This window comes from Durio zibethinus, chromosome 23 (assembly GCF_047325235.1).
Source record: "Durio zibethinus cultivar Kanyao isolate XHJ-2024 chromosome 23, ASM4732523v1, whole genome shotgun sequence".
NCBI classification, from domain to species: domain Eukaryota; kingdom Viridiplantae; phylum Streptophyta; class Magnoliopsida; order Malvales; family Malvaceae; genus Durio; species Durio zibethinus.
Window position 1 is genome coordinate 1,003,606 of NC_143184.1, and position 24,451 is coordinate 1,028,056.

A 24,451-nucleotide genomic window follows, 5' to 3' on the forward strand; every position below is an offset into this window, starting at 1 on the left:
GCGTTTTAGCCGTTGAAAATTTCTAGCTTGCCGCCCACGCTTTCCCTTTTCAAAATCCACCGCCAATACCCCAACCCAAAAGCTCATCACAAACAAACTGATACGAAGATCTAGATGAATTACGAACAGAGGCTTGAATCCGCTGCCCAAATCGCTCTTGCGTACAATGCACGTGCCGGAGACAAGGCGGTGGATTGTGCAGAATTTGGAGTCACCGCCAAGCTGAAACCTCACCAAGTCGAGGGAGTGTCTTGGCTTATTCGGAGGTATGTTCTCGGCGTCAACGTCCTTCTTGGTAGGTCTTTTTTTTTTCTTTTTATTCTTTTTCTTTTCTATTTTCGTTGAAAATTTAAATACTTTTTTTTTTTGTATTCTTGAATTTAAATTCCAGGAGATGAGTTCTAAGTGGAGTAGCATAATTGGATGGGACAGGAAAGATAAGATTATTTGAAGAAAAAGAAACAGAAGGGACAGTAGAAGAGGAAGAATTGAATTGAATCTTTGGAATGTCAATGATCATGGCTCCTCCTCCCGTGGTTCTGCACCTTTTAGTTAGTATTCAGTAATCAAAAGCTTTGCTTTTCGCAGTTTCTGTTGTAGCAGAGTAAAGGTTTAAGGACACACCAGTAGTAAGTTCAAGATATTAGCCATTCTTTTTTCTGGGCCAATGATACTTCTGCATGATAGCCTTTGGTTGAGATACTATTTTTGGGGATAAAATTACTGGGATTTTGTAAAAAGAAAAAAAAAAGGGGGGGGGGGAATTACGGGTATGACTCTGACAGTTACAATTTATATTAAGTCATAGTGTTCTTTTTTTATATATTAAAAAATAGCCTTCCTTTTTCTTTAAAAACAAAACAAAGGCTCTTGGATCATTTCATGTTTCCCACATTTTTTTATTAAATAATGTTTTCATTTCTTTTATACTATACAAACAAATTTCTTGACATTAACATCCCATAAAATAAAGTTGGCGTTGTCCTTTTCCGTAGGAAAGGCAATGGAAAGTTACTGGAAAAAAAGAAACTATAAAAAAGGAAGATTGACTGATTCGTGTCAAGAAGAAAACATCTCCAGATTCGGAGCAGGCTTTTTCCTGTTTTACTTATTTTGTTTTTGCTTTCTTCACCTCCTGTTCTGGTTTCTGTCGGGAGCATTTTATCTCATATCCAACCAAACATATAAAAAAAATGGTTTCACAACCATAACCTTTCTCCATCTCTCTTTGACATCTCTTACATTGGTGAAACACATGCAGAAAGTGGCTGATGATTCGGTGTCTTGTTTTGTTTTCTTTTGATTACAGATGGATGACAGCAACGCGCCTTCACGTTACGTACGGCTTACAAAGGAAAAAGATCCTCTTGAAGATATCACCCCTGGAGAACTCAATCAACCCATTCAAGTTCCTGAGGTTAATATTTCCATTGTTATGATCATTTCTCCTTCCCTGATCAGCCTGACAGGCTTGTTTTCTTAGCTTCTCAATCTGCTACCCTTTATTATCTGTTTCCATTGCAATATAATTACATTTACGGGTATAAGACTTAGTTTGTTGTTGTTGTAGTTCTAATAATGCTTTGAACAAATCAAATTCTTTTTCTTTTGCTGTTTGAAGGGGTACGACATGGTTCATGAGATAAACCATAAGTGAAAAGCAGTAATCTCTATCAAATCTCTGTTTGAACTTTGAATAACCTGTTGCTAAAAATTTCAATTTTCTTTCAGAATGAAAAGAGCTGCTTTATTTCCCAACTGTCAGTGCATTATCGGAAGCCAAAGCTTGATTATTTTCTTGCCTTTGATAGTTTGAATTTCTCTTGTTTTATTGGTCAAAAGAGATAATTGTCTTAATTTATATTTGCTTCTGATTATGTTGTGGCTACCATGTCATAGTTAATAGTTCATAGATGCCCTGAATGTGGGCAACCTCTACCTGAATGCTATGAGCCACCTGCTGATGAAGACTGGACAACTGGAATTTGCGGCTGTCTTGAGGATACTGAGAGCTGTAAGAGTCCAATTAATCCATCTTTATAGTCACTATTTTCCTCATACTAACTGTCTATGCAGAACAAGCAGCATCATTTATCCACAGGCTACAGATAATTTCTTCTCTGTTCAGGCGCATTTCTCAATGCTGTAATTGTTGATCAGTCTTGGATCATTGCAAAATTTTGCAGGCCGGACTGGTCTCTTTTGTCCATGTTTGTTGTTTGGGCAAAATGTTGAAACCTTGAGAGACGATATTACAAGGAGCGATGCATGCTTTTGCCATGCTTTATGTGTAGAGGGCGGAATGGTGGTTGCAGGAGCAACTCTACTCTTCCATGGAATTGACCCTAAAACATCGTTTCTCATTTGTGAGACCCTGGTTTTTGCTTGGTGGTTGTGTGGCATCTATAATGGCTTGTTTCGACAATCACTACAGAAGAAATATCATCTCAAGGTATGTCCATTCTTGATTCCAATGTCATCCCATCCTATAACAAAGATGTCCAGGTTTTCATGGAAACATGACTCCTACTGCTAAGCTCGTGCTGTTGTTTTGCAGAACTCACCATGTGATCCCTGCATGGTTCACTGCTGTTTGCATTGGTGTGCCTTGTGTCAAGAGCACAGAGAGATGAGGAATCATCTATCTGATAACAGCGAAACGCAAATGACCATTGTTAAGCCTCCTCCAGTGCAAGAGATGAACTCTGATGATCGTAAGCAGGAGTCTGCAGCAGCATCATCATCATCTCCATCTGCATCATCTTCTGGAACTGGTGAAAACATAAAGTTGGAAATACAGCCCGTATAGGATTTTTCGACCAATTATCAAAACTTCACTTCTTTCTTCTTTTTTTCCAAGGACAATCGAAGCCAAGCAACTGAATTTATTGATTGGTCACATTGATTTGAACAAAAAAACTAATAGCAACTAATTTATCTATTTATTATTGCGCTTATTCATCTATTATTATATTATAATAAAATAGGAATATTCTTAGTTTCTTGGATGAATCGGTAAATTTTGCGACGGAAATATTACGCATAACACGTTACTCAGTCCATAATTTTATTCGTCTATGACCTTATTAGTAACAATACATATTTGGATTACGGTTCATGAGCACAGTGCAAGCGAATGGTCAAATAGGTCCGGAGGCAAGATCCAAATTCCCTGACCCGTTAGAGAAAATGAATCCGATATCTTTCCCATCCTAATTCCTAACCCGACCCATTTTCAAATCCAAATCTCCTCTTTTGTTTTCCATATCAAAAAAACCCCGAGAAAATTGAAAACCCCTTGTCTTGGGTTTAGGGTTTTCCCCGCACCAAGCACCGTACCATTATTCCACCATGGAGCGATTCCGAAGATTCACTGTCCCGCGCCTCCTTTACACCTTCTACTCCACTAAAACGACGCCGCCTAATTCCCGCTCCCCGGCAGCCGCTTTCCTCGGGAACTTCGAGGTCCGTCATTTCTCAGCGGGCAACGTCGCGCGAGCAAAGGACGACAAAGAACCATGGTGGAAAGAGTCCATGGAGAGACTCCGAAACATCGGAATCTCCGCTCACATCGATTCGGGCAAGACCACGCTAACCGAGCGTATTCTCTATTATACGGGCCGGATCCACGAGATCCACGAAGTTCGTGGTAAAGACGGCGTCGGAGCAAAGATGGATTCCATGGATTTAGAAAGAGAGAAAGGAATTACTATCCAATCTGCTGCCACGTATTGCACCTGGAAAGATTACCAGGTTCATTAAGAAATTTTAATTTGACAGTTTATTTTAATAATTTTCAACGTTTTGCATAATTTTTATGTGTTGTTGTAGATTAATATAATCGATACGCCTGGTCACGTTGATTTTACGATTGAAGTGGAGAGGGCGCTTCGTGTTCTTGACGGCGCCATTTTAGTTCTGTGTAGTGTTGGTGGTGTACAAAGTCAGTCAATTACTGTTGATCGACAAATGAGAAGATACGAGGTTCCAAGACTCGCGTTTATTAACAAGCTTGATCGAATGGGTGCTGATCCATGGAAAGTTCTCAACCAGGTACAGTTGGATATATTCATGTAACCGAATAGGCGTTATTGGACTTCGAAATTTAACGATGTCATGCTGATCATTTTTTGTCTCTGTTTTCAGGCAAGGTCTAAGCTTCGACATCATAGTGCAGCTGTGCAAGTTCCAATTGGCTTGGAAGAAAATTTTCAGGGTCTTATCGACCTTGTACGACTAAAAGCTTATTATTTTCATGGTTCCAGCGGGTTTGTTTCAATCTCTCTGGTTTGCTTAATTTTTCTTTAAGTGTAGAGCCCGTTTCATTTCTTTATCCTTTTTTTTTTTTATCATATTCTAACTATTGCAGAGAAAAAGTTGTAGCTGAAGAAATACCAGCAGATATGGAGGCCATAGTCGCAGAAAGGAGACGTGAACTGATAGAAACAGTTTCTGAAGTGGATGATAAACTTGCTGAAGTATTTCTAAATGATGAGCCTATTTCATCTGCTGATCTTGAGGTCTGTTTGGGGGATATTGCTTTATTTACTTCTTTATTTTCTAATGACATAAAGTGTACTTGATACTGGCAATCTAGTGTCAGTTGTGAATTTAAAAAATGGCTGAGAAAAACAGTATGGTTGGCTTTATTGTTACTTTATGCCATCAAATTTTTGCAGTTGATATTTGTTTCTGAAAATTAAATGTGGATGTGATGGCCTCTCACTGAATTTAGAATGACCCAGCATGTTGAATGGTTTTTCATAATTCTGTATGTGTGCCGTATGGGTGGGTGATGAAGGCTTTTTCTTACCTCAAATATTAAATGTCAAATTAGCTTAATTATTACACAAGTGTAAGCAGCAGATCATTTATCTTTCTATCTTTGCTAACCTTACAATTCTAAATGCTGCTGTTTTCTTTTTACTTTTCATTATGAACTTGATATGAGTCCTAAAATTAGGATCTTGATCTAAGTAGGAAGCAGTTCGTAGGGCAACCATAGCGCGGAAGTTTGTTCCTGTGTTCATGGGTAGTGCATTCAAAAACAAGGTACTTTATGATAGATTCTGTTCTTTGGTTTCTGATAAATTCACAATCAACCAACTTGTGACAATAAGGCACTCCTGGAATTCCCATTATCATATTGTTTGGAAGGAAACAACATTATGTAGTTTGTTTAACTTATTTGTCGGATTATTAGACGCTATTTATCAGATACTTTCTCTTCTACACAGGGTGTACAAACACTTTTGGATGGCGTCCTTAGTTACTTGCCATGTCCAATTGAAGTCAGTAACTGTGCTCTTGATCAAACAAAGAATGAAGAGAAGGTATAAGATTGATACTACAAGTCCTCCCAAAAAAAGCTTTGTTAAAACTGGTCAGAAACTTTTGCTTTTTATTTTTTATGTAATCCTTTTTGTAATTCTCTTGTAGGTTATGTTGCCTGGAACCCCAGATGGACCACTAGTGGCATTAGCTTTTAAGTTGGAGGAAGGGCGGTTTGGTCAGCTAACCTATCTAAGGTAATGCCACTGCATCATCTTCCATTGATGTTCTGCATTGTATTAGTATTTAGTGTTTCTGTTATGCTAACAGTAATTTATATTGATGAAGAGTCTATGAGGGTGTGATTCGGAAGGGCGATTTTATGGTGAACATAAACACAGGAAAGAAGATTAAGGTAAGTTAATTTGTTGTTTCATGTTCTCTTGGGCCAATATTTTCATGCCTTTTTTTTTAACTTTCCTGTTGTGTGATCTTGTTGGGCAACACAGCAGGATTCGATTTCAACTGTGTGAACCTACACATCCCATGTGTTGTACTGGAGATTTTATTTGTTGTTTCTTTTTTGTAAGTATGATTTGGTCTTGATCTACAAAGAATAACATGGACCACCAGAAATACCACATATATCAAACTAACATATTATTTATTAGTTTTTTGTGATTTGTGGTAGAAAATAGTATTAGATGAAATTGTGAAAAGCAGTTACCTGTGATGTATGATCATCTACTTGCCACATATGCATGTTAATTTCACCCTGACATGCAAGGTGACTATTCATAAATTATATGGTTCTATTGGGTCAGAACATGTGTCGTTCTTTGTCTTGTGATTGATGTATCCACTTCCATTACATGGAAGCACTCTTTTTTTCTTTTGTTTGTCTCCTTTCCTTTCTGTACTAACCTGATCTTTGTCCCAGGTGCCTCGCTTGGTTCGGATGCATTCTGATGAAATGGAGGTTAGACTTTACTTGACATCAATCTTAATAGTTATGTAAATTCTTGGATCTTGAGGCAGTTGGTTAATTTAATATTGTTCTCTTTGGGGTTTATAGTACGCAGGACATTCAAGAGGCACATGTTGGGCAAATAGTTGCAGTTTTTGGTGTAGACTGTGCTTCAGGTCCTACTCGCTTTGCATATTTGTGCTCGCAAGTGCAAGCTTTTGTGTTTTTTTTTGTTAATTATTCAAGGAGTTTGACTATGCAAGCAATAAAATCGCCACAATGATCATTGGTTGAGTAGACAAAGCTCTTGTTTTCCCTTAAACAAAAAAAGCCATAAGGGCTTTTACAATTTTTTCATAATGCATGGCTTTGTGTTTCCAGGTGATACATTTACTAATGGGTCTGTCAAATACACCATGACTTCTATGAATGTCCCTGAGCCAGTGATGTCATTAGCTGTTCAGCCAGTTTCAAAGGATTCTGGAGGACAGGTGAGTGCTTTCTGGTCCCTTATAAATGCTTGTGTGCATGTACTCAATCACAGCATATGGTGTTAACTAATGATGAATCTTGTGTTTCTTTAAATTAGTTTTCAAAGGCATTGAATCGTTTTCAGAGAGAGGATCCTACGTTCCGTGTGGGCTTGGATGCTGAAAGTGGGCAGGTGTGATGTAGAAATCTTTTTTTCAATGATTCGTATACCATACACAATGCTATTTTGCATTGACTGACCCACAGTGTCATTTTGTTTATTTATTTACATAGACAATTATCTCTGGAATGGGAGAACTTCATTTGGACATATATGTGGAACGGATCCGGAGAGAATACAAGGTTTTCACTCGTTCTTTGTTGAGCATATAAAATAAGGATTTCTAAGAGTATTATGATTGAAAATTTCCTTTTTAAATAACTCAATACTTCCCAAAACAGGTTGATGCAACTGTCGGAAAGCCTCGTGTGAATTTCAGGGAGACTATAACTCAACGTGCTGAATTTGATTATCTGCATAAGAAGCAATCTGGAGGACAGGGTCAATATGGACGAGTATGTGGGTAAGCAGCAATTTATCTGTCTTTGGCTTATCTTTATATTGACATCTTAGTAATAATAACAATCTCGCATTTAAACTAGATGCAGTTCCTTGATTCTGATTCTGTTCTGGGCTAGTTATTGATATTATCGGATTTGGTTTTGATTTTCTTTGTTCAATTATTGCTTGGCAAGATTGTCTAGTCTTCCCTACCTTGTTCATTGATATGATCTGTTGATTTCTTTTATTGGTAGGTACGTTGAACCACTTCCACCAGGGTCTCCAATTAAGTTTGAATTTGAGAACATGATTGTTGGACAAGCTATACCATCAAATTTTATTCCTGCAATTGAGAAGGGTTTCAAAGAAGCTGCAAATTCGTGAGTATACTTCTTTTGCTCTCATGTTTCTTGAAACTCACTCATCAATAAAGAATTAATACTTTTGTACATGGTTTGCTGTGAGTATGATTTGCCATATTGGTTCTGTGTTCTTATGTACAGGGGTTCATTAATTGGGCATCCAGTTGAAAATATCCGGATTGTATTAACAGATGGTGCTTCTCATGCAGTAGATTCCAGTGAGCTTGCATTTAAGTTAGCTGCTATATATGCTTTCAGACAGGTATGTCTAATGTGCTTAGGATGTTATCCTGTGAAGTGATTGCTACTTATATTTTGGTTTTCCTTCCTGTTATTCTTTTTGGCATGCTATTGCTGGATTTTCATATTGACTTGTGAAACAGTGTTATAATAATGCAAGGCCTGTTATTCTCGAACCTGTTATGTTGGTTGAGTTGAAAGTACCAACAGAATTTCAGGGTACAGTAGCTGGAGATATTAACAAGTGAGTTCACTATTCTTCTCTTTGTAGTTGAATGTTTTTAGGACTTGGTAAACCTTGATCTTCAACCTTTTACATCTGAATTTCTGCATGTCAATTATGTGTAGGAGGAAAGGTGTTATTGTTGGAAACGATCAAGATGGAGATGATTCTATAATTACTGCCAATGTAAGTGAAACTTACTTTTCTTGAAAGGAATGGCTTAGGTGCTTTTCCAAGAAAATTTATCCATTATCATTATGGATAAATTTTTGAAGTTGCTCATAATTTTGTCCATAGACTTTTTTTAATTACCTTGTTACCCTTGCATAAACTCAGTTTCATCTTGATTGAAATGATATACCTTCACAAATATGTCAAAGGAGTGTTTGCCACGTGCTATAGACATAATATTAACATGATGCGTAAATCATGTAAAGTACATGATAGGTGTAGATCTCTAGGTTGTCTGACATTTGAGGATCAGTGCCATAGTGCTCAAATAAAATTATGTTTAATTATTTTGTGATGTGGGCATGTCATGTTGTACTTGTGCATATGGTGTATTTCATGCTTACGCCATGTCTTGCATGTAGTTTGCCACACAGCTTAGTGCCATCATAGCAGCAGGAAAAATTATGCCTTTTTTTTCCGTACAGCTGAATATTATTTTTGCGTTTTCCAGGTCCCATTGAACAATATGTTTGGGTACTCAACTGCTCTTCGTTCAATGACACAGGTGAGGCATAAAATCAACTCATAGGCATGGCATTTGGGATTCCCCCATTTGCTTGATCCTCGTTTGGATTATGTAAATTTGTTTTATATGTACTATACTCTCTGTACAGGGAAAAGGTGAATTTACAATGGAATACAAGGAGCATTCACCAGTTTCTCAGGACGTCCAAATGCAGTTAGTGAACACTCACAAGGCCAGTAAAGCAGCGGAATAATCAGGGGGGATGGCTGAATAAACTATCCACAAGTCCGTCGCTATGATCTTTGCAAATCATATAATTCGCTGTGATATTCATTTTTGCTATATTTGTCAAGGCTATACGTTTGATCATATAAAGATAGAAATTTTGGAAGCACAATAAGTTTAAACGTCATTTATTTTTTGGCCAACGTAATAGTGTAGTATTTCACATACTTTACCATCGTGAACGGCCAAGCAGTATATACGGACGGAATTTTTGTTCTAACATTGACATAATTGTTTTAAACATAATAATATATTCGTTTTATTTTTATTTTATGCACTATATTCAGCAGATTTATACCCTTCATCCTAAAAAAGAAAGGCTTGAAGATGGAAATGAAACTCGATAAATGTATCTTATTCAACGGAATGTTATAGTGCAATGATTTATTTCCAAGCTGCACCCAATACTACAAACAAGACCTTATATTTTCAGGAATGGAACCCATACATTCAGATTCTATGTATATTACTGTTATCATCCATCCTTAAACTTTTGGCATGACGATCCATCGCAACTAGCTAAATGCTTCCCGCTGTTTCGTGGGGAGCTCTAGATCTGGCTCAGATTCACTGAGGGGTGCAAGGTACTGATCCACCATATCCTTGGACACTTTCTCCAAGCTTGGAGGATCCCACTACATCCCCAAAGGGTTAAAAAATTAGGTTTGATAACAGAATAGAATTGTACAGAAGAGGAAAATCACAAGGAATTCGCAATGGAAAAAGAATGACACCTTTGGTGCAAAGTCCTTGTCCACCACTCGTGCTCTAACACCCTAGCATGAAAAACAAAATTTTAATGAAGTCCATGAAATTTTATTTATTTACTGGGGAAGTGCGAAAACAAAAAGATATTGTACCTCAGAGAAGTCCCTAGAGATTCGCTTAGATATCCCCTGTAGGGACATCCGATACTCACGAGCCAAGCACTGGTCAAGGGTTTGAAATCTGCCTTCTCGTATCTGAATCACTATAATGGCACCATCAACAATGGATGCATTCCATTAAAAGTTAAGAAAAGGGGTTAGCTGTTAAGAAGACTCACCGATCTCAAGGAAACCTTTAAGCTCAATGGTGAAGCTTCTTTAAGTTTCTTTAATGTGGAATTGCACCATGGGTCATTTGTTGCAGATGCCTCCTTTTCCTAACAAAATTGTTATTTAAAACTGTCACACCACTAAACTGATCAAGAAATCTTACTGCAGCGCAAGTTCAAAATGAATCTTATACACATCAGTCTTCCTGTTTATTGAAAAGGAACCTACAGTAGGAAACAATTATCTCCCACAAATTTTATAGTAGTTGAAAACTTCTTACTTGTAAAACAGACCAACACCCACTATTAATCCAGAGCCCATTTTAACACACATTTCATCCACTCAATGGGAGGTGGAATTATGGAGAAATATATTATTCGTTGTGAGTAAGCTACGAATAACCCATTCTATTTTACATTAAACGATGCCTTTCTTTGGCAATTTTTGTAAAAACTTTTCCTAAAACAACTGCAGCCTTCTATTTTATGCAACAATGGAATATCATAACCATCTGATAGCCTCAAGATTTCCGGGTGAAAAAATCAAACCATATTTATGGTCTGAAAAAAATAAGCAGAAAAAAAGAAAGTGCTTACCAAAGCATCAATAATTTCCTCAACGGTGTCATGCCTAAAACATTTATCAAGCACTTCAATCCTACATAAGTAGTATGACTAATAAGAAGATATTCAAAATAATAAGCATAGGTTATAATGAAGAAATAAAGAAGACTAAGAGCACTGAATTGGTAGCAGCTATAACCAGGAACAAGGAAGAGTAATTCTTTGCTTTTTTAATTTACTAAAACTTCTATAGAAATATGGTCTCATATTTGAGAAAACAAACCTGTGCAGTGCACTGATCTTTTCAGGATAGGCTACATCACTATATTTCTCCAAAGAAGATTCAATGACAGAAGGATCATCTGTGACCAAATTCCCAAGCTCTTCTTCAATCAGTGGAAGCGTCTGTGGAACAAAATACACCATTATTACAAAACCAGGAAAGAACAAGGTAAAAGCCCATCAGTACTAACCTCGGTGTGTGAGTAGTGTGTTGCAAGCCCGCAAGAAATCATTTCAGCTCCACTGAGTTTTTCTCCTGTCAGACCCAAGTACTCCCCTGCGAAAAATATATTCCTTTAAGATATTAGCATATAACAGATAAATAAAATCAAGCTTGATATACATGCTGGAGCAATATTCTAACAATTTTATCTTAGACTTATCAAAATAGCAAAATAACAAATTGGAAAGAAGATCATTTGAGTTATATCCCAAACTCAAGAACACAATAAGTCCATGATGAAACAATTACATTACAGGTCCAAGAATCAGTAATGAAAAGCAAGTGGAATAGGCATAAGAAAATGTACTGTAAAAGCATACCTAAGTGACCAGGTAGATGAGAGAGGTAAAAGGATGCTCCTGCATCAGGGTGGAAACCAATCTGAGTTTCAGGGGTAGCAAAAACCTGGAAAATTTTGTGGCAAGTTACTGGATTTTCCAATGGCAAGTTGATTATTACCAACAGAAAAACTGATAAATATGCAAAATGACTATTTAAGTTCAGAAAAAGTCTTTCAAACAAGATGATTACATGGCAACAAATAGATAGCCTGCAGTGAATTAAGCAACAATGAAAGAATAATGGGAAGAAAAAATAACCAAAAGTAAATCACTACAACATACAGTTCTACCAGTTGCAAGCCGAAATGTCCCAGGAATTGAAACACCAGCTCCACCACCCATCGTAATTCCATTTAAAATAGCCACCTAGAAACCAATCACTACTTTAGGAGTCACCACAAAGAATTCAATATACATATCTCTATCACCATAACTCCATAAAAAGAAAATATAGTTTGAATAAAATTTTGAAAAAAATCAATCACCAACGAAGGTAATGATTATTAATATTTCAAGGAACAGAAAATGAACTGAACACTCACATGCGGCTTCAAATATGTACCTAGATGGTATATAAAACTATACAACGTCCTAAAAAAATCCTTAGACTCTTCTATCTTCCCTGCATAAAAGAATTAAAAACGCAGCTAATTATGAAAAATCAATCATCCAAGAAATCATGTTTAACAAGAAATACTATTATATTACAATTTTTTTATCGTAACATTTTTCATCTAGGTTTTACCTTCATTTATCAAATGATAAAGGGCAACAATATCTCCACCGGCACAAAATGCCCTTCCACTGCCCTTAAAATTATCCAAAAATCAAATGTCAGTTGTCACTTAACATTTTACTGTATTATTATCATAACAGTTAATACGAAAAACGAAAAAAAAAATTATTAAAAACCAAAATTACCTTCATGACCACGAACCCTATATTGGGATCGTCTTCCCAAGATGCGTACAATTCATGTAACCTAGCACCCTGCAATAAGAAGTTGCTATTACTGTTATTTCAATCCAAACAAAAGATCAAAAGTAAACCCTAGATAGCATAATCTTCATTTGAACCAAACAGAATTTATCAAAACCCGATTTAAATGCAAAATGGAGCTTACAATATTTGTATTGAGAGCATTGAGCGAAGACGGTCTGTTGAGAATCGCTATTCGAGAACTAGCTTTGCCTTGAACCAGCACCTAAAACATTATCCATAAATATATATTTATATATAGATCACTGATGACAAAATTGATTGAATTCACAGTTTTCAGAGAGCAAGTGAACTTACTTGATTTTGAAGATCATCGGCAGATGAATTGATTGGAAGCGAGGATAGGCTTCTCTTGCACTGGGTTAGCTTGTGACGACAACGCCTTGTTAACAAACTCCTAACATTCTGCATTTCGGCTTTGCAAGCCTCTGCCCACTCACACTTCAGCAACTGTAGAGAAGGGGAGCGAACGCAAAAGAAAATGGCGTTTCAAGCGGCTTGTTTGGCGGCTTGAGTACCACACTCCGGACAAGGATAGATATTTGCCAAACAAGGTTTGGAGTTTGGACTCTGGACTTTGGACTTTCGTTAACGGCCCAATAGAATTTTAAGGCACATGTCAAATGCGTTTCTTTTTTAAATGTTTTATAATAATAGAGATTGTGTATGATTGAATCTGACCAATGAAATTATACGTTCAGAAATGTAGCCATATAAACTTGGTAAAATTGACATTGAAATTAATGAGTTTGAACAAAAATAAAATTGAAATCAAGGAGTACCACTAGTGATACTCTCTTTATCTCATTTTTTTATTTAATTTCTTTTTGAATGTTTCAAAATTATTATTTCTTTTTGAATATCCGCAATTCTTATTTTTTATATTTTAAAATTACATTTTAAAATTTTTTATTTTGACAATAAAAATTATGAAAATTTTATTTTATAAAAAAATTAAATTTTTATTTAATATATTAAAATTAAATTTTTTTGAAATAAATATATAATAAATATTTTAAAGCAAAAGAAATAATAAAAAAAACCGAGCTAAAAAAAATAAGTAAGCTCAATTATGTCAAAAATATAAAAAAAAAAATCCCGAAATGTAATAATTCTTTTATTTGGGCCAGACTTCAGCATCCTCGTTACTCAAACCCAACTCAATTTCAAGCCCAGTCGAAATAAAAATAGAAGAAACGTCAAAAGCCCTATCCCCCTTTATACTTTGTTCTGGTTCTTCCTGTAGCCGACAAAAAATGGATATGGACTTGGGAGCCAAGATTCCATTTTCACCCTTATCAAACTGGAAAACAAAATCCATGAATTCTATTTTCATTTTCCTCAAATTTTCCTTGAATCAAACGGTGACGTTTCATATACCCAATTCCGTAAGCTCTCTACGTTATTTTCTCTTCTATTTTTGTAAGGATTTACTCTCTGTTTTCTTTTTCCCCCTGTTCTTCTTGGATTACAATTTCGCTCTAATTTTTATATGGATTTCGTTTTTACGGAAGAAATATTTTCCTGGACATGAAAGATTTGATTTGCAATCTTCATTGTAACGCTTTTTTCATTCTCTTTTTCTTTTTCTACGTATGTTTTCCTCTTCTGGGATTGATATTTTGGAATATGTTATTGTACCCTTCGTATTTATAGCTTCTTTATTGTTATTATTTTTGGGTATGTTATACGAAACCTGTATGCTTCTTTGGTGTATGCTTTGCAGCTCTTCAGAGGTCGATGGGAGCTATGGTTTGTCTTTCCTATTATTCTTTATGCTCTGTTCAAGTTTGCTTTTGTTTTGGTTCATCAATACTTCGGCAAAAGTATACTCTTTTGGTTTTGTCTATACTTCAGAATTAAGTTTTTATCTTTAGTTTATGCTTGGCACTTGTAATTGAATGAATTTGTTGACATATGGTGCAATTAAGAATAATGGGTCTGGTTTTATTTTTCTAATTTTGCTTCAAACATGGAAGAGACCATTGGAGATAGGATTCATGTGCTGTTTATGTTCCATTTATAGGTCTCAATTGTTTGTTATATGTGACCTGAAATGAATCTGTTCTAGAGATCTTCTGAGAATGAAAGCCGAGACCATATACTTTCTGGTGTAAATCAAAATCTTCTGAGAAACTATTTCATATAAAACAAACTCATATACTTCCTGGAATGAATGCAGAAGGATTTGTGACAAAGCTGAGACCACCATCGAGTTTGCTACAATTTCTATCACCGGCATCCCTGTTCATTCATATAAACCACTTTTATTGGATAAGAGTAAGTTATTTTGCTTTTTCTTACTTTAATCATTTAATATTCATAGATTGATGTTTTATTGCCATTTTTCTAATAAAATCTACCGGATGTTTTAAATTAATACCAAATTGGATACAATTTAATCTGAGCAGGCATCCTTATTTTCCTCTCATCTTGCATCTTAATCTTAATGCTTGCTTAAACTGACTGGCTTTCTTTTGCCTTAATCTAAAGGTCAGAAATTGATTTTTCCTCTCATTGTTTCTTGCAATTTTCCTTCATTGAGAAAGGAAAAAAAAAAAAAAAACTAATTTCATTACTGTTTGTTGAAGCAAAATGAGGAAGTTTCTTTTTCTGTTTTGCATGATTGTTAAGTTGTTCAATTTCAGGCGAAAGGTGCTTTTTTTTTTAGTCGATTTGGAAATGGATGAGAATATGAAGCAATTCCAGCAAGGCTTGATTGAGCTTGAAACTGAAGCTGAACATTTACTATTAGCTCGGCATCAGGTAATCCTTAGCTTATAAATTCTCAGTTCCTAGAACATAGAATTTCACCAAGTTGAGGCCAATACAATTCTTCATCTCGGTCAACGATTTAAAACCTCTTCCATTCCTTTATAAAAAAGTTAAAATAAACTATGATGTAGTATAAGATACAAAAGTTTAATTTTTCCTTCCTTTTTTAAATAACAGAATGTGTTAAAGTCATATTAATTGGAAATGCAGCTGGATGAGAAAGATAAAATGAGGAATGGAAACAGGGAAGCACTTACTGCATTGAGGAAGAGGACTCGAACAACAAAAACTAATGTCCCATCTCCTTTTGAGTCAATGATGAAGAATATTTTGGAATCCTGGATCAAGGCCTTTGGTAAAGGAGGCTTGTGAAACTTGTGGCAACCATGAACCAAACGAGTGGACATGGATGATGTTCCCAGGAACTGATGTTTTTGCTAAGATCCCATTTCATGCTGCTCACGCTATTTTGGAAACAGGTTTGGCGTGCAAGTTAATTTATGTTGAACACTCGTATGTTTTCTTTGGTTCAGAACATTATACTAGTGAGAAATGTGTTGTTGTTGGTTGTAATATAGTAGGTGGTTCACTGAGAAATTCTGAATATAGCCTTGTTGAGTAGTTGAGAACAGATTGGATTTTATTCCCTGACATCAATTTCTGTAATTATCAAACTTTTTGTGGACATTTAGATGATTAGGATGCCGTTCTCCTGGCCTTTCTTTCTTTTTTCTCCTTTTGTCAGTATTCAAGAATAACAAGCACTGGTGCTAGGTCCTTATGGGTGTAATATTTGCATTATATTCCCGTTGGGCATGCCTGCCAACTTTTGTTTAATTTCCAAAATTTGGGTTAGCAAAAGAGGAGAGGCTCTCTTTTGTCAGTCAGCTTGTTCCTTACTAAAAGTCTTAAAAAAACAACTGCTGATTATAACATGGCTAGAGTCAATCTGTAGGTTTTGCCACGTGCTAAGACAACAAGTTTTGTAGAATTTATTCAACATTAGTCCTGTACTTTGCACATTGAGCTTGTAACCCTTTTTTTTTTTTTTGGGGGGGGGGGGGGGGGGGAGGGGGCCTCGAGCATGTGCTTTGAGAATCTGGAAGTTTAATGATTTTGGTTCTCAGAATATCCACTTTTTAATCACCTAATTTATTCTATTTGCTGTTGTTTTTACTAACACTGCTTTAAGAATTGGGGGCTTAGAGCATGATTGTCGTAGAGCTCTAGTTAATTGTCATTGTAATATTTTATTTCCCATTGTTTTATTAACTATTCTTGTGCTTGGATTATTGGTTCTTGTCCTTGCTGTTTTTCAGATCAAGCAAAACTGGATCATGAAGCTAAGAAATTACAAAGCTATGTGAAAGAGATCTTTTTTTATATCAGAAGCCCTGGTGTGCTTAGATCCCCAGTAATGTTAAAAGATAAACCATGGAAAGTTGAACCTGACTAGATAACAGTCTATCGTTTTAGTAAAAAATCATTAATTTCTCCTATTCTGTGCAGTAGCTTTAGCCATAGGTTTGTTCACATAAGTCTTCATTCTTTTTATGACAACCGCTCACGGACAGCTGACTCAGTGGTAATCATGAAAGATGGATTTATATGATGAAGAAGCTAGTAATTTTCACCCAAAATATTAATCTTATTTTGCTTTTTCACCGTGCAGAAAGGAAATTTGTTTTCTTCTGTTATTCTTATTGTTTCCAGTAACTTATTCTGCATAGGAAGCAGGCTACAGTATTCATATCAATGGCTCATGGCTTGTTTTTTTCAAATTGTATTGATTTATTGAACAAAAACATGCTACTTCTTCACAGGTGCAATCATCATCACGAAGACTGAATTCTGCATGTGCTTTATTATTGTTTTATAAACTATAATTTTTGTTGAATCTTGGTAAGGTTGCCATCTCCTTTTGCATTGTGTGACTGCAAATAGCTTTTGGTTCCGTTTCTTCAACTCCCTTCTTACTTGAGTTGAATGTCAGGAAAGGTTAATATCAGGTTCAGGGACCATATGGATATATGATGTTATTAGAGCTGTGAAGTTCGTGACAACAGATTAAGCAGTTGAGGATACCTTGTAATGCTATAATCTTGTACTAATGTGACCCTCTGCCCCCCTCCCCCTTCTTCCACCTACTAGCCACCACCAACGAAAATAAGGCCACTAGTTGTGATTCATAAACTTTACAGACACTTCAAACATCATCCTGTGTAATGTGTACTAGTCTTTCTTTAGATGATTTATGCTCATAATGCAAGTATCATTGTTTGTTGTTCTGTCTGTTGAAAAGGGTATAGCAGTTAATAATCAGTGTTACTGATTAAGCATTGGTTTTGTTCTTATTTTCAGATTGTGTGATCTGGTTGATTTGATGAAGCAATCAAAAAAAAAAAAAAGTACTTTCTTGGAGTCAATACTGCTCTTTATAGGGGGATGACAATGGAGTTGGTTGGAATACCTTTTGAGCAGAAGTATCTGAGAAACTTCAAAGCTCTAACAGTCTTGTGATTTTTAAGGAGCTTGGATGAAATTTAGCGACTGTTACTGATTTTGTTGACTGCGCTGTGAAGATTTGTTTTTATCAATTACAACATGAATCTTTTTGGTATAAATGACTGCCGCTGCGTCTTGTAAGTATCATTTACCTTACTGAACTGACTTCCTCTCTAGAAGCAATGCTGGCATAGTAACATTAATAAGGGGTACAGAGAAACCATTTTTCTAGTGATTCATTATCTGACTTTGTTCTGATTCACTTAAGCTTTGCTTAGTAGGAATGATGGAAAATTTGTTAATCCAATTATTAGCTTTCATAATTGCTTTCTTACTTTGTAATTTAATTATTAAATTAATAAATTTTTCATCTTTCTTACCAAACAAAGCCTTAACGTTGCGAAATCTTTGACTAGCATGATATGTTATTTCTTTTTGATGTACCTATTCACGTAGTTGCATTATTGTTGTTTTGTATCTTATATTGGATAGGTTGTTAGTTGAAGAGATGTTGACAAGGCAAAGAATATGGCATTGCATGATACAGAGCTGCTCTTGGCCTGTTCTACTTTTTCAATAGAATATTTAATTTCTTGATGGTGGGTGTGGCTCTTTTCTTTGTGTTATGAACTTTAGTCGGCAGGCATGTGAGTTTTTTACCCATCCAGTGGCAGGAAGCCAGCTCTAAATCTTTACTTTGCAGTTCCTTCAATGCAGTTTTGGTGAAGTCAGGTTTGAGGGTGAACGTATAAGAAACATATCCATATGGTATAAAGCTTTTCGCTCTCTGAATCTCTTTTTCTGGGTTGTATAGTTAATTTTAGGGAAAAGAAAAATCCTTTTAATTGGAAAATATCAATTGGAATTCTTATTCTTATTTTATTATAATAAAAAATAAGTTTTTTTTTTAAAAAAAAAAAAAACCGTCTGACTGAAGTAGTGGACATTCCGTACAGAAGTGTCAACGTCTGTGTCAGCCTTTAACCAAATGCCACCAGCTGATCACTGTACTCTCCTCCCCCTCTCTTTTTACTATTTATCTCACCCTTTCCCTCTGCATTTTTTTGTTGTTTCTTTTTAAATAATTCCATCTCCATGGCTCTTTCTTCTTTCTTTTCATGTTTGAAGAATTTTTTATGGAATTGAAAATTCTTTAGGTTAATATCCTGCAAGTAAAATATATAAAAAAGAAGGGAAGGAGGTCTGCTTAACACATTATTGCATGCCCAATTCGATGATTACAAGCAAATGTTGATTTACATCATTTCTAACTCAGAAGATAGATTGGCAACTTAAGCTCATTCAAAATTCAGCTGAAAGTCTGTGATAATGCATCACTTTGATATGCATATATGTTTAAAGTCATTCTGGTCGCAGAAGCAAAAAATAATAATTGAAAAAGACCGAAAATTATCAAATATTTGAAAAAACAAAGTTAGAAATTTTTTAAAAAAAATTTTAGAGAAGTGTTGGCTCATCCTTTAAGTTTGAGTTTATTTTGGCCTTACATTCCAAACATCCAGCCATATAAATTGACAATATAAGGGATTTTAAAGTATATAATAACAGTCTAAGTAGGCAAAAAGTGAACAAGGATATACATTGTATTTAAGAGCATAAAATATAAAACATATGGACTACAGTAATAAGAATGATGCCAAAAATCAAAAGTTATTCTTATTACTAAACAATTAGTGATATATAATTAAGAATTTGTTTCCTAAAAACATTAAAAAATTATTATTATTATTATATAGATTTTAAAATAAGATATAGGGTAAAAAATCTTGCCTTTCCAAGATTTTGTAAGAATTTTATGATTTTCCAAGCCTGCAAGGACTTCTAATCATACATGACAATAATTATTTGGTATTAACTATGGAGAAACATATCACTTATGGGAATATTATAAGAGCTAAAAAAAGAATTAGATATGTGGAATATTATAAGAGAAAAAAAAATAATTAGATATGTGATAGGTAATATACTAACTAATAGACTTTATATCAGCCACTATAATTTTTGGCATTGTTAAAAGTTTTTTCTAAGATTTTTCACCAAGATTAAACAAATTACACAATAAATGCTACAAGTACATAATTCATTTGATAATTTTGAAAAATTGCACATCAATAATTTAGTCTAAAGTAAAATATATATATATATACATATAAAAAAATTATAATCAAAGTGATGTATCGACAAAATTAATGTTACATGTAATAAAAGAAGAAAAACAGTAAGTAAGAAAATATAGGTTAACTTGAACGTTACAACAAGAGAAAAATCCCAAGGCTCCCTACGATAAAGTGGGATTTTCCTCCGTAAAGCATCCATTGTGAAATGAAGAATTTTATGCGTAAACTTTTGGGGTATACTACCGGCAGCGCGTGTCTCAGTTCGTTTTGAATAGCGTGTATACATGGGGCTGTCTGGCTTCGATGTAAACAAACTTCTTACAACACCTAATAATACATCGTACGATGAAGATACGATCGGCTTCTCCCTTTCTGCCTCCAACAATGTGCCCATTTTGCTCCTTTTATTTACATGATATGCCCCTTTCTTCCCCTCGAATATTCCTTCGTCTTCTCCGATAACCTCCCAACCCTAAAACGCAAAAGACAGATCAAATCCCTTCTCCAATCTCAAAATATCAGAAAACTCTCCGATCAAACCAAAAAAAAGGGCAACATTGGTTTTCTGACAAATACCAGTAAGTGAAGTTTATCGATTTAATAAACGAATCCTAGAAAAGGAGTAGTATTAATCATTTCTTTTCAAAGTTAATTGTAAAAATTGCATCAGAGTGACGTTTATGTGACACTATATATATGTTATTATTGTTGAATGATGATAAATATGTGAAAAGATTTCTCTACCAATGAATGATCCCTTCTTAAAGTGATCAAACGTTCACCGCCTTTTTTGTTATTAGACTCGAGAGAACAGAAATTGGGAATGCAATGGGGACAGTATATATGTCTAAAGTATATATTTTAGTAGCCAACTACTTTGATTGACAATGGGATTTTTTTTAGATATAAATTGAAAATTGGCAGTTGCATGAACACTATCAAGAACTGGAAATGCCATTCAATAATTTCTAACTACAATCTTTAACGAAAGCAAGAATACAAATTAAAACAAGATGAATTATATCTACTTATAATTCGTTTTGTGAATAATGACGTGGGTAAAGATTAAAGAAGTAAAAGAGAAATGATGACCCTTTCTGGCTTTCTAGGCAGTTGATCAAACAGACAAAGGTGAGTGGGACCAGAGGTTTTAAGAGCACCGCGTGGCGTTACACTGCTGACAGAAAACCAACCACACGGTTGTTGTCATTGCTGTCTTGAGACTGAACCAAAGAGATGGCCCAACTAGTTGAACTAGGAAAGATGGGAAGAAAGATTAAGCCACGCCAAACCCCACTCTCCTCCATTTTCCTAGCTTTTTACACAGAATTTCATTGCACTGTTTTCTCATTTCGCCCCCACAAATACGTAGCCATCACGGGTGTTAAACTTTAATTTCCTCTCCCAAACTCACCAATCACTGCTGCACAAGCCGCCTCGTAACCACGTTTCGCACACACTCGCCTAGAGAGAAAAAGAAAGAAAGAGCTAAATTGAAGTTGGCTTTAAGAGAGAGAGTGAGTGAGGGATTAAGGCGCTTTAAAGAGACTAAGCTAAAGACTAAAAGTGAGTGAGCTTTAAAGACTAGAAGATTTAGATAGAGTCGAAAGAGAGAGAGAGAGAGAGGGAGCGGCTTAATTGAAGAGTTAAGTTAGGGTTTCGAAATTCGCATCCACTGCCGTAAACGTGTAAGCATGTAAGGTGAGTTTCAAAAAAAAAAAAAAAACTCTTGTTTTGTTTTATTTTGGGGGGCTAAAACCACCTTGAACACCGACATGTTCCCTTCACCAAAAGCTATGCTACTTTTCTCTTAATAGAGCTCTCTGCAATGCTAAAAAAAAAAAACTTTGTATTTGTTTTCATTCAACTCAATTTTCTCTTGTGAAAGCTGACACATCTCCCATCTCTTTCTTTCTCTCTCTAACTCTTCGCTTCCCTTGCTAATTTTTTTATTCTTTGTTGTTGACAGATCATTAGTTGCAATCGTACCGACAAAAAAAAAACATCGTAACCTCGCCGGAACAAGGGGGAAAAAAGGGTTTATCTTGCAATTTTTCAACTTTGACAAAATGTTGGAATATGAATGGGGAAATCCGTCAGCAATGATTCTATCTGGTGAAGAGCCCCATCAAGAACCGGACCCGAATCGTCAGGTGTTCGATCACTATGCCACCACCACCACTACCCAGCAATCTTTCATCGAAACTCTCCTTTCCCATCCAAACAACACTGCCTTTTCCCACCAAAACCATTTCCCTAGCCCTAACCAAGCTCAAGCTCAACCCCAATCTCACGCCCATCTTCACTCCCTATACGACCAACGCGCCTACTCTGGAGGGTCGCCTTACTCCACACCCCACCCTTCGTTGCTCTCCCTGGACCATACTTCCGGCGCTGGAGGCAGCGGAGGCGGTTACTTTCTGGTTCCAAAGACGGAGGAAGTTTCTAGACCTGTTGACTTTACAGCGAGGATTGGTCTCAACTTAGGTGGCCGTACGTATTTTTCTTCTGCCGAGGATGACTTTGTAAACCGGCTTTATCGCAGGTCTAGACCGGGAGATCCCAGTTTGACCAACTGCCCGAGGTGCCAAGTCGAGGGTTGCAATGCCGATCTTACCCACGCTAAGCACTACCATCGCCGCCATAAAGTCTGCGAGTTCCATTCCAAGGCCTCCAACGTCATCGCCGCCGGGTTGACTCAACGATTCTGCCAGCAGTGCAGCAGGTTTAAGCAATTTACTAAAATGCCACTTCCAATTTTGCAGTAACAATCATATAGAGTGTTCGATAAGCTCTCTGGAGGAGGGATGACCGATGAGGATAACCATGTGTTTGGAATGACGGAAGTGCCCCTGTGTGCCTGTGAGGGCCAATGATTGCCCACCGCATACGTGGGGTGATCCGGATAGCATTTGTGTCCGTAAAAGTTCCCTGTTATTTCCGTTTACGTACCGTTTGCTGTGCTACTTATAGGAGGCTGGGTTGACGGAAAAACACATTTAATTACCGTTAAATTACAGAAACACCCTCCACATGCATTCATATTCTCTCTCTTTCTCTGCAATACGTTATCGCAGTTTGCCTGAATCTTCTTTTTTGGTAGTATTTTTGTTTCTTCCGTTCTTTTCTTGTGAATATGGAGGAGGATTGAGCTGACGAAAGTGCCCCTGGAATTACTTTGTGAGACAAATGATTGGTTCTCCCGTACTCGTAGAAATCCCGAGGGCATTATCGTCTGAGGATCATGCTTATCCCCCCATGACATGTAATGCTGTTGTGTTGGCTTTGCTCAACTCAACTCACAACAGTCGATAATAACTGCACTGCTTAGTTTCATTAACGTTGGGGTTCTTAAAACTTTCTGCAGATTCCACGTTCTCTCAGAATTCGACAATGGAAAGCGTAGCTGTCGAAAGAGATTGGCCGATCACAATCGTCGCAGGCGAAAATCTCAACAACAATCCAATAACGAAGAAAATCAGAAGCCGCTCCTTCTTGAAAATGGCCGCTATGCCTCCTCTGACAAACCCACAAGTAAGTCATTTTCAAAAAGCTTCTCTTTGTCATATTGACAAGGAAAACAGTACAGCAGTAAGGATTTTTTTTTTTTTGAGGTTTCTTAGTTTGAGATTTTTTGTATATAGGTTCACCGCCGGATTCTGTGGTTCAGTCTTCTTCATCAGTAACCGTGGCAGTTTCGCCACCGCGAATGTCATTGGATTGTTTCAGGCAAAGAGCTAATTACAATGCAACGGCATCTTCATCATCATCAAGCACACTTTTTTTCTCGAGTGGGTATAATGAGTAATAAGTAATGCCATGGAACTGTATGGAGATTTAAGAGAAGCCTAAGAATTAGCTTTTGCAATAACGAGTTGAATGTCTCTAGTATGATTTTCTCTTCACTTTTATCTCTGAAATTTCAAGTTGTAATATCATTTGGTGTTAGCTTATCCTAAACATCAAGAAATTTGGGCTAATATAGAGCATCTAATATATATAATTGCAAATATATATATGTATAAGTTCCCAATTATTATTCTAATTCGTAGTGTTTGTATCTCTGCATATATAGAATATAATTTTGGAAGGGACATGATCAATTGTCCCAGTGCGAGAGTGAAAATTTTGTTTAAAAAGTACTCTTTTTCATACGGTGTAATTTAGTCAGGAACGGGGCTGTGCACTTTGCAGGTTTTTTTTTTGCATTTTGGGAATCGAATTGTTATCCTTTTTGTCTGGTATTGGAATTTTCCCGGAAAATGCTGTGTAACACTGTATATGTAAAGAAAAATAACCAAATGGCATGGTACGAAATTTCTGGGAAAGTTGAAAGGGGAGGGAGGGCTACTGGGCTAGGGACTAAGGAAGAGGATGGGCAATCAAGTTGTCTCCTCTACGGAAGCTGGCCGTACCGAAGAAAGCTATCATGAAGAAAATCAATCTGATGTTTCCAAATTCTCTCTCATAACATCATCGTCGTCGTCATCATCATTCATTTCTGTGTGGC

At 36.1% G+C, this 24,451-nt stretch overlaps 4 protein-coding genes and 1 pseudogene across 8 annotated transcripts; 4 read left to right on the plus strand and 1 right to left on the minus strand.

The window, feature by feature from the left end:
- Positions 1-109: 109 nt before the first annotated feature.
- Positions 110-3,164, plus strand: LOC111313262 (cell number regulator 6-like). 3 transcript variants are annotated; one of them, XM_089753083.1, is made up of 6 exons: positions 110-295; positions 392-551; positions 1,310-1,417; positions 1,900-2,014; positions 2,187-2,452; positions 2,558-3,164. In XM_089753083.1, the coding sequence occupies exons 2-6, from the start codon at positions 507-509 to the stop codon at positions 2,807-2,809; spliced, it is 786 nt and encodes a 261-aa protein (XP_089609209.1). In that variant the 5' UTR covers positions 110-295; positions 392-506; the 3' UTR covers positions 2,810-3,164. The 3 variants fall into 3 exon arrangements, with proteins under 3 accessions (XP_089609209.1, XP_089609208.1, XP_022769659.1); XM_089753082.1 differs by having other exon boundaries at positions 117-266; XM_022913924.2 differs by having other exon boundaries at positions 118-266; positions 392-629.
- A 136-nt stretch (positions 3,165-3,300) lies between these two features.
- On the plus strand, positions 3,301-9,346 carry LOC111313756 (elongation factor G-1, mitochondrial-like). Of its 2 annotated transcripts, XM_022914489.2 has the most exons (20): positions 3,301-3,753; positions 3,832-4,053; positions 4,147-4,268; positions 4,370-4,520; positions 4,981-5,052; positions 5,238-5,333; positions 5,440-5,528; positions 5,620-5,686; positions 6,212-6,250; positions 6,354-6,414; positions 6,620-6,729; positions 6,828-6,902; positions 7,004-7,072; positions 7,172-7,293; positions 7,526-7,651; positions 7,775-7,895; positions 8,017-8,117; positions 8,222-8,282; positions 8,779-8,832; positions 8,942-9,346. In XM_022914489.2, exons 1-20 carry the CDS (start codon positions 3,352-3,354, stop codon positions 9,044-9,046), a joined length of 2,265 nt encoding a protein of 754 aa, XP_022770224.2. In that variant the 5' UTR covers positions 3,301-3,351; the 3' UTR covers positions 9,047-9,346. The 2 variants fall into 2 exon arrangements, with proteins under 2 accessions (XP_022770224.2, XP_022770225.2); XM_022914490.2 differs by lacking the exon at positions 4,981-5,052.
- A 66-nt stretch (positions 9,347-9,412) lies between these two features.
- Positions 9,413-13,018, minus strand: LOC111313757 (3-hydroxyisobutyryl-CoA hydrolase-like protein 1, mitochondrial). The gene is made up of 14 exons (XM_022914491.2): positions 12,821-13,018; positions 12,648-12,728; positions 12,446-12,514; positions 12,270-12,333; positions 12,067-12,146; positions 11,807-11,890; positions 11,504-11,588; positions 11,152-11,237; positions 10,962-11,083; positions 10,712-10,772; positions 10,124-10,222; positions 9,939-10,040; positions 9,813-9,854; positions 9,413-9,713 (listed from the first exon to the last, which is right to left on the minus strand). Exons 1-14 carry the CDS (start codon positions 12,932-12,934, stop codon positions 9,594-9,596), a joined length of 1,209 nt encoding a protein of 402 aa, XP_022770226.1. The 5' UTR covers positions 12,935-13,018; the 3' UTR covers positions 9,413-9,593.
- Positions 13,019-13,951: 933 nt separating this feature from the next.
- On the plus strand, positions 13,952-16,797 carry LOC111313758 (uncharacterized; annotated as a pseudogene). Its single transcript, XR_016332600.1, has 4 exons — positions 13,952-14,803; positions 15,172-15,289; positions 15,509-15,777; positions 16,618-16,797. The product of XR_016332600.1 is annotated as an uncharacterized LOC111313758 (transcript).
- A 4,226-nt stretch (positions 16,798-21,023) lies between these two features.
- Positions 21,024-23,955, plus strand: LOC111313759 (squamosa promoter-binding-like protein 8). The gene is made up of 4 exons (XM_022914492.2): positions 21,024-21,642; positions 21,911-22,666; positions 23,309-23,475; positions 23,586-23,955. Exons 2-4 carry the CDS (start codon positions 22,011-22,013, stop codon positions 23,747-23,749), a joined length of 987 nt encoding a protein of 328 aa, XP_022770227.2. The 5' UTR covers positions 21,024-21,642; positions 21,911-22,010; the 3' UTR covers positions 23,750-23,955.
- The last annotated feature ends 496 nt before the right edge of the window (positions 23,956-24,451 follow it).

Excerpts from the sequence above, each read along its gene's own strand:
- LOC111313757 (XM_022914491.2), bottom strand. The coding sequence starts at position 12,934 with ATGCAGAATGTTAGGAGTTTGTTAACAAGGCGTTGTCGTCACAAGCTA. Across the intron at positions 12,729-12,820 it reads CCGATGATCTTCAAAATCAA|GTGCTGGTTCAAGGCAAAGC; the intron begins GTAAGTTCACTT and ends ATAATGTTTTAG. Across the intron at positions 12,334-12,445 it reads TAGGGTTCGTGGTCATGAAG|GGCAGTGGAAGGGCATTTTG; the intron begins GTAATTTTGGTT and ends GATAATTTTAAG.
- LOC111313262 (XM_089753083.1), top strand. The coding sequence starts at position 507 with ATGTCAATGATCATGGCTCCTCCTCCCGTGGTTCTGCACCTTTTA. Across the intron at positions 552-1,309 it reads CCGTGGTTCTGCACCTTTTA|ATGGATGACAGCAACGCGCC; the intron begins GTTAGTATTCAG and ends TTTTGATTACAG. Across the intron at positions 2,453-2,557 it reads AGAAGAAATATCATCTCAAG|AACTCACCATGTGATCCCTG; the intron begins GTATGTCCATTC and ends GTTGTTTTGCAG.
- LOC111313756 (XM_022914489.2), top strand. The coding sequence starts at position 3,352 with ATGGAGCGATTCCGAAGATTCACTGTCCCGCGCCTCCTTTACACCTTC. Across the intron at positions 8,283-8,778 it reads ATTCTATAATTACTGCCAAT|GTCCCATTGAACAATATGTT; the intron begins GTAAGTGAAACT and ends TGCGTTTTCCAG. Across the intron at positions 8,833-8,941 it reads CTCTTCGTTCAATGACACAG|GGAAAAGGTGAATTTACAAT; the intron begins GTGAGGCATAAA and ends CTCTCTGTACAG.
- LOC111313759 (XM_022914492.2), top strand. The coding sequence starts at position 22,011 with ATGTTGGAATATGAATGGGGAAATCCGTCAGCAATGATTCTATCTGGT. Across the intron at positions 22,667-23,308 it reads TTCTGCCAGCAGTGCAGCAG|ATTCCACGTTCTCTCAGAAT; the intron begins GTTTAAGCAATT and ends AACTTTCTGCAG. Across the intron at positions 23,476-23,585 it reads CTCCTCTGACAAACCCACAA|GTTCACCGCCGGATTCTGTG; the intron begins GTAAGTCATTTT and ends TTTTGTATATAG.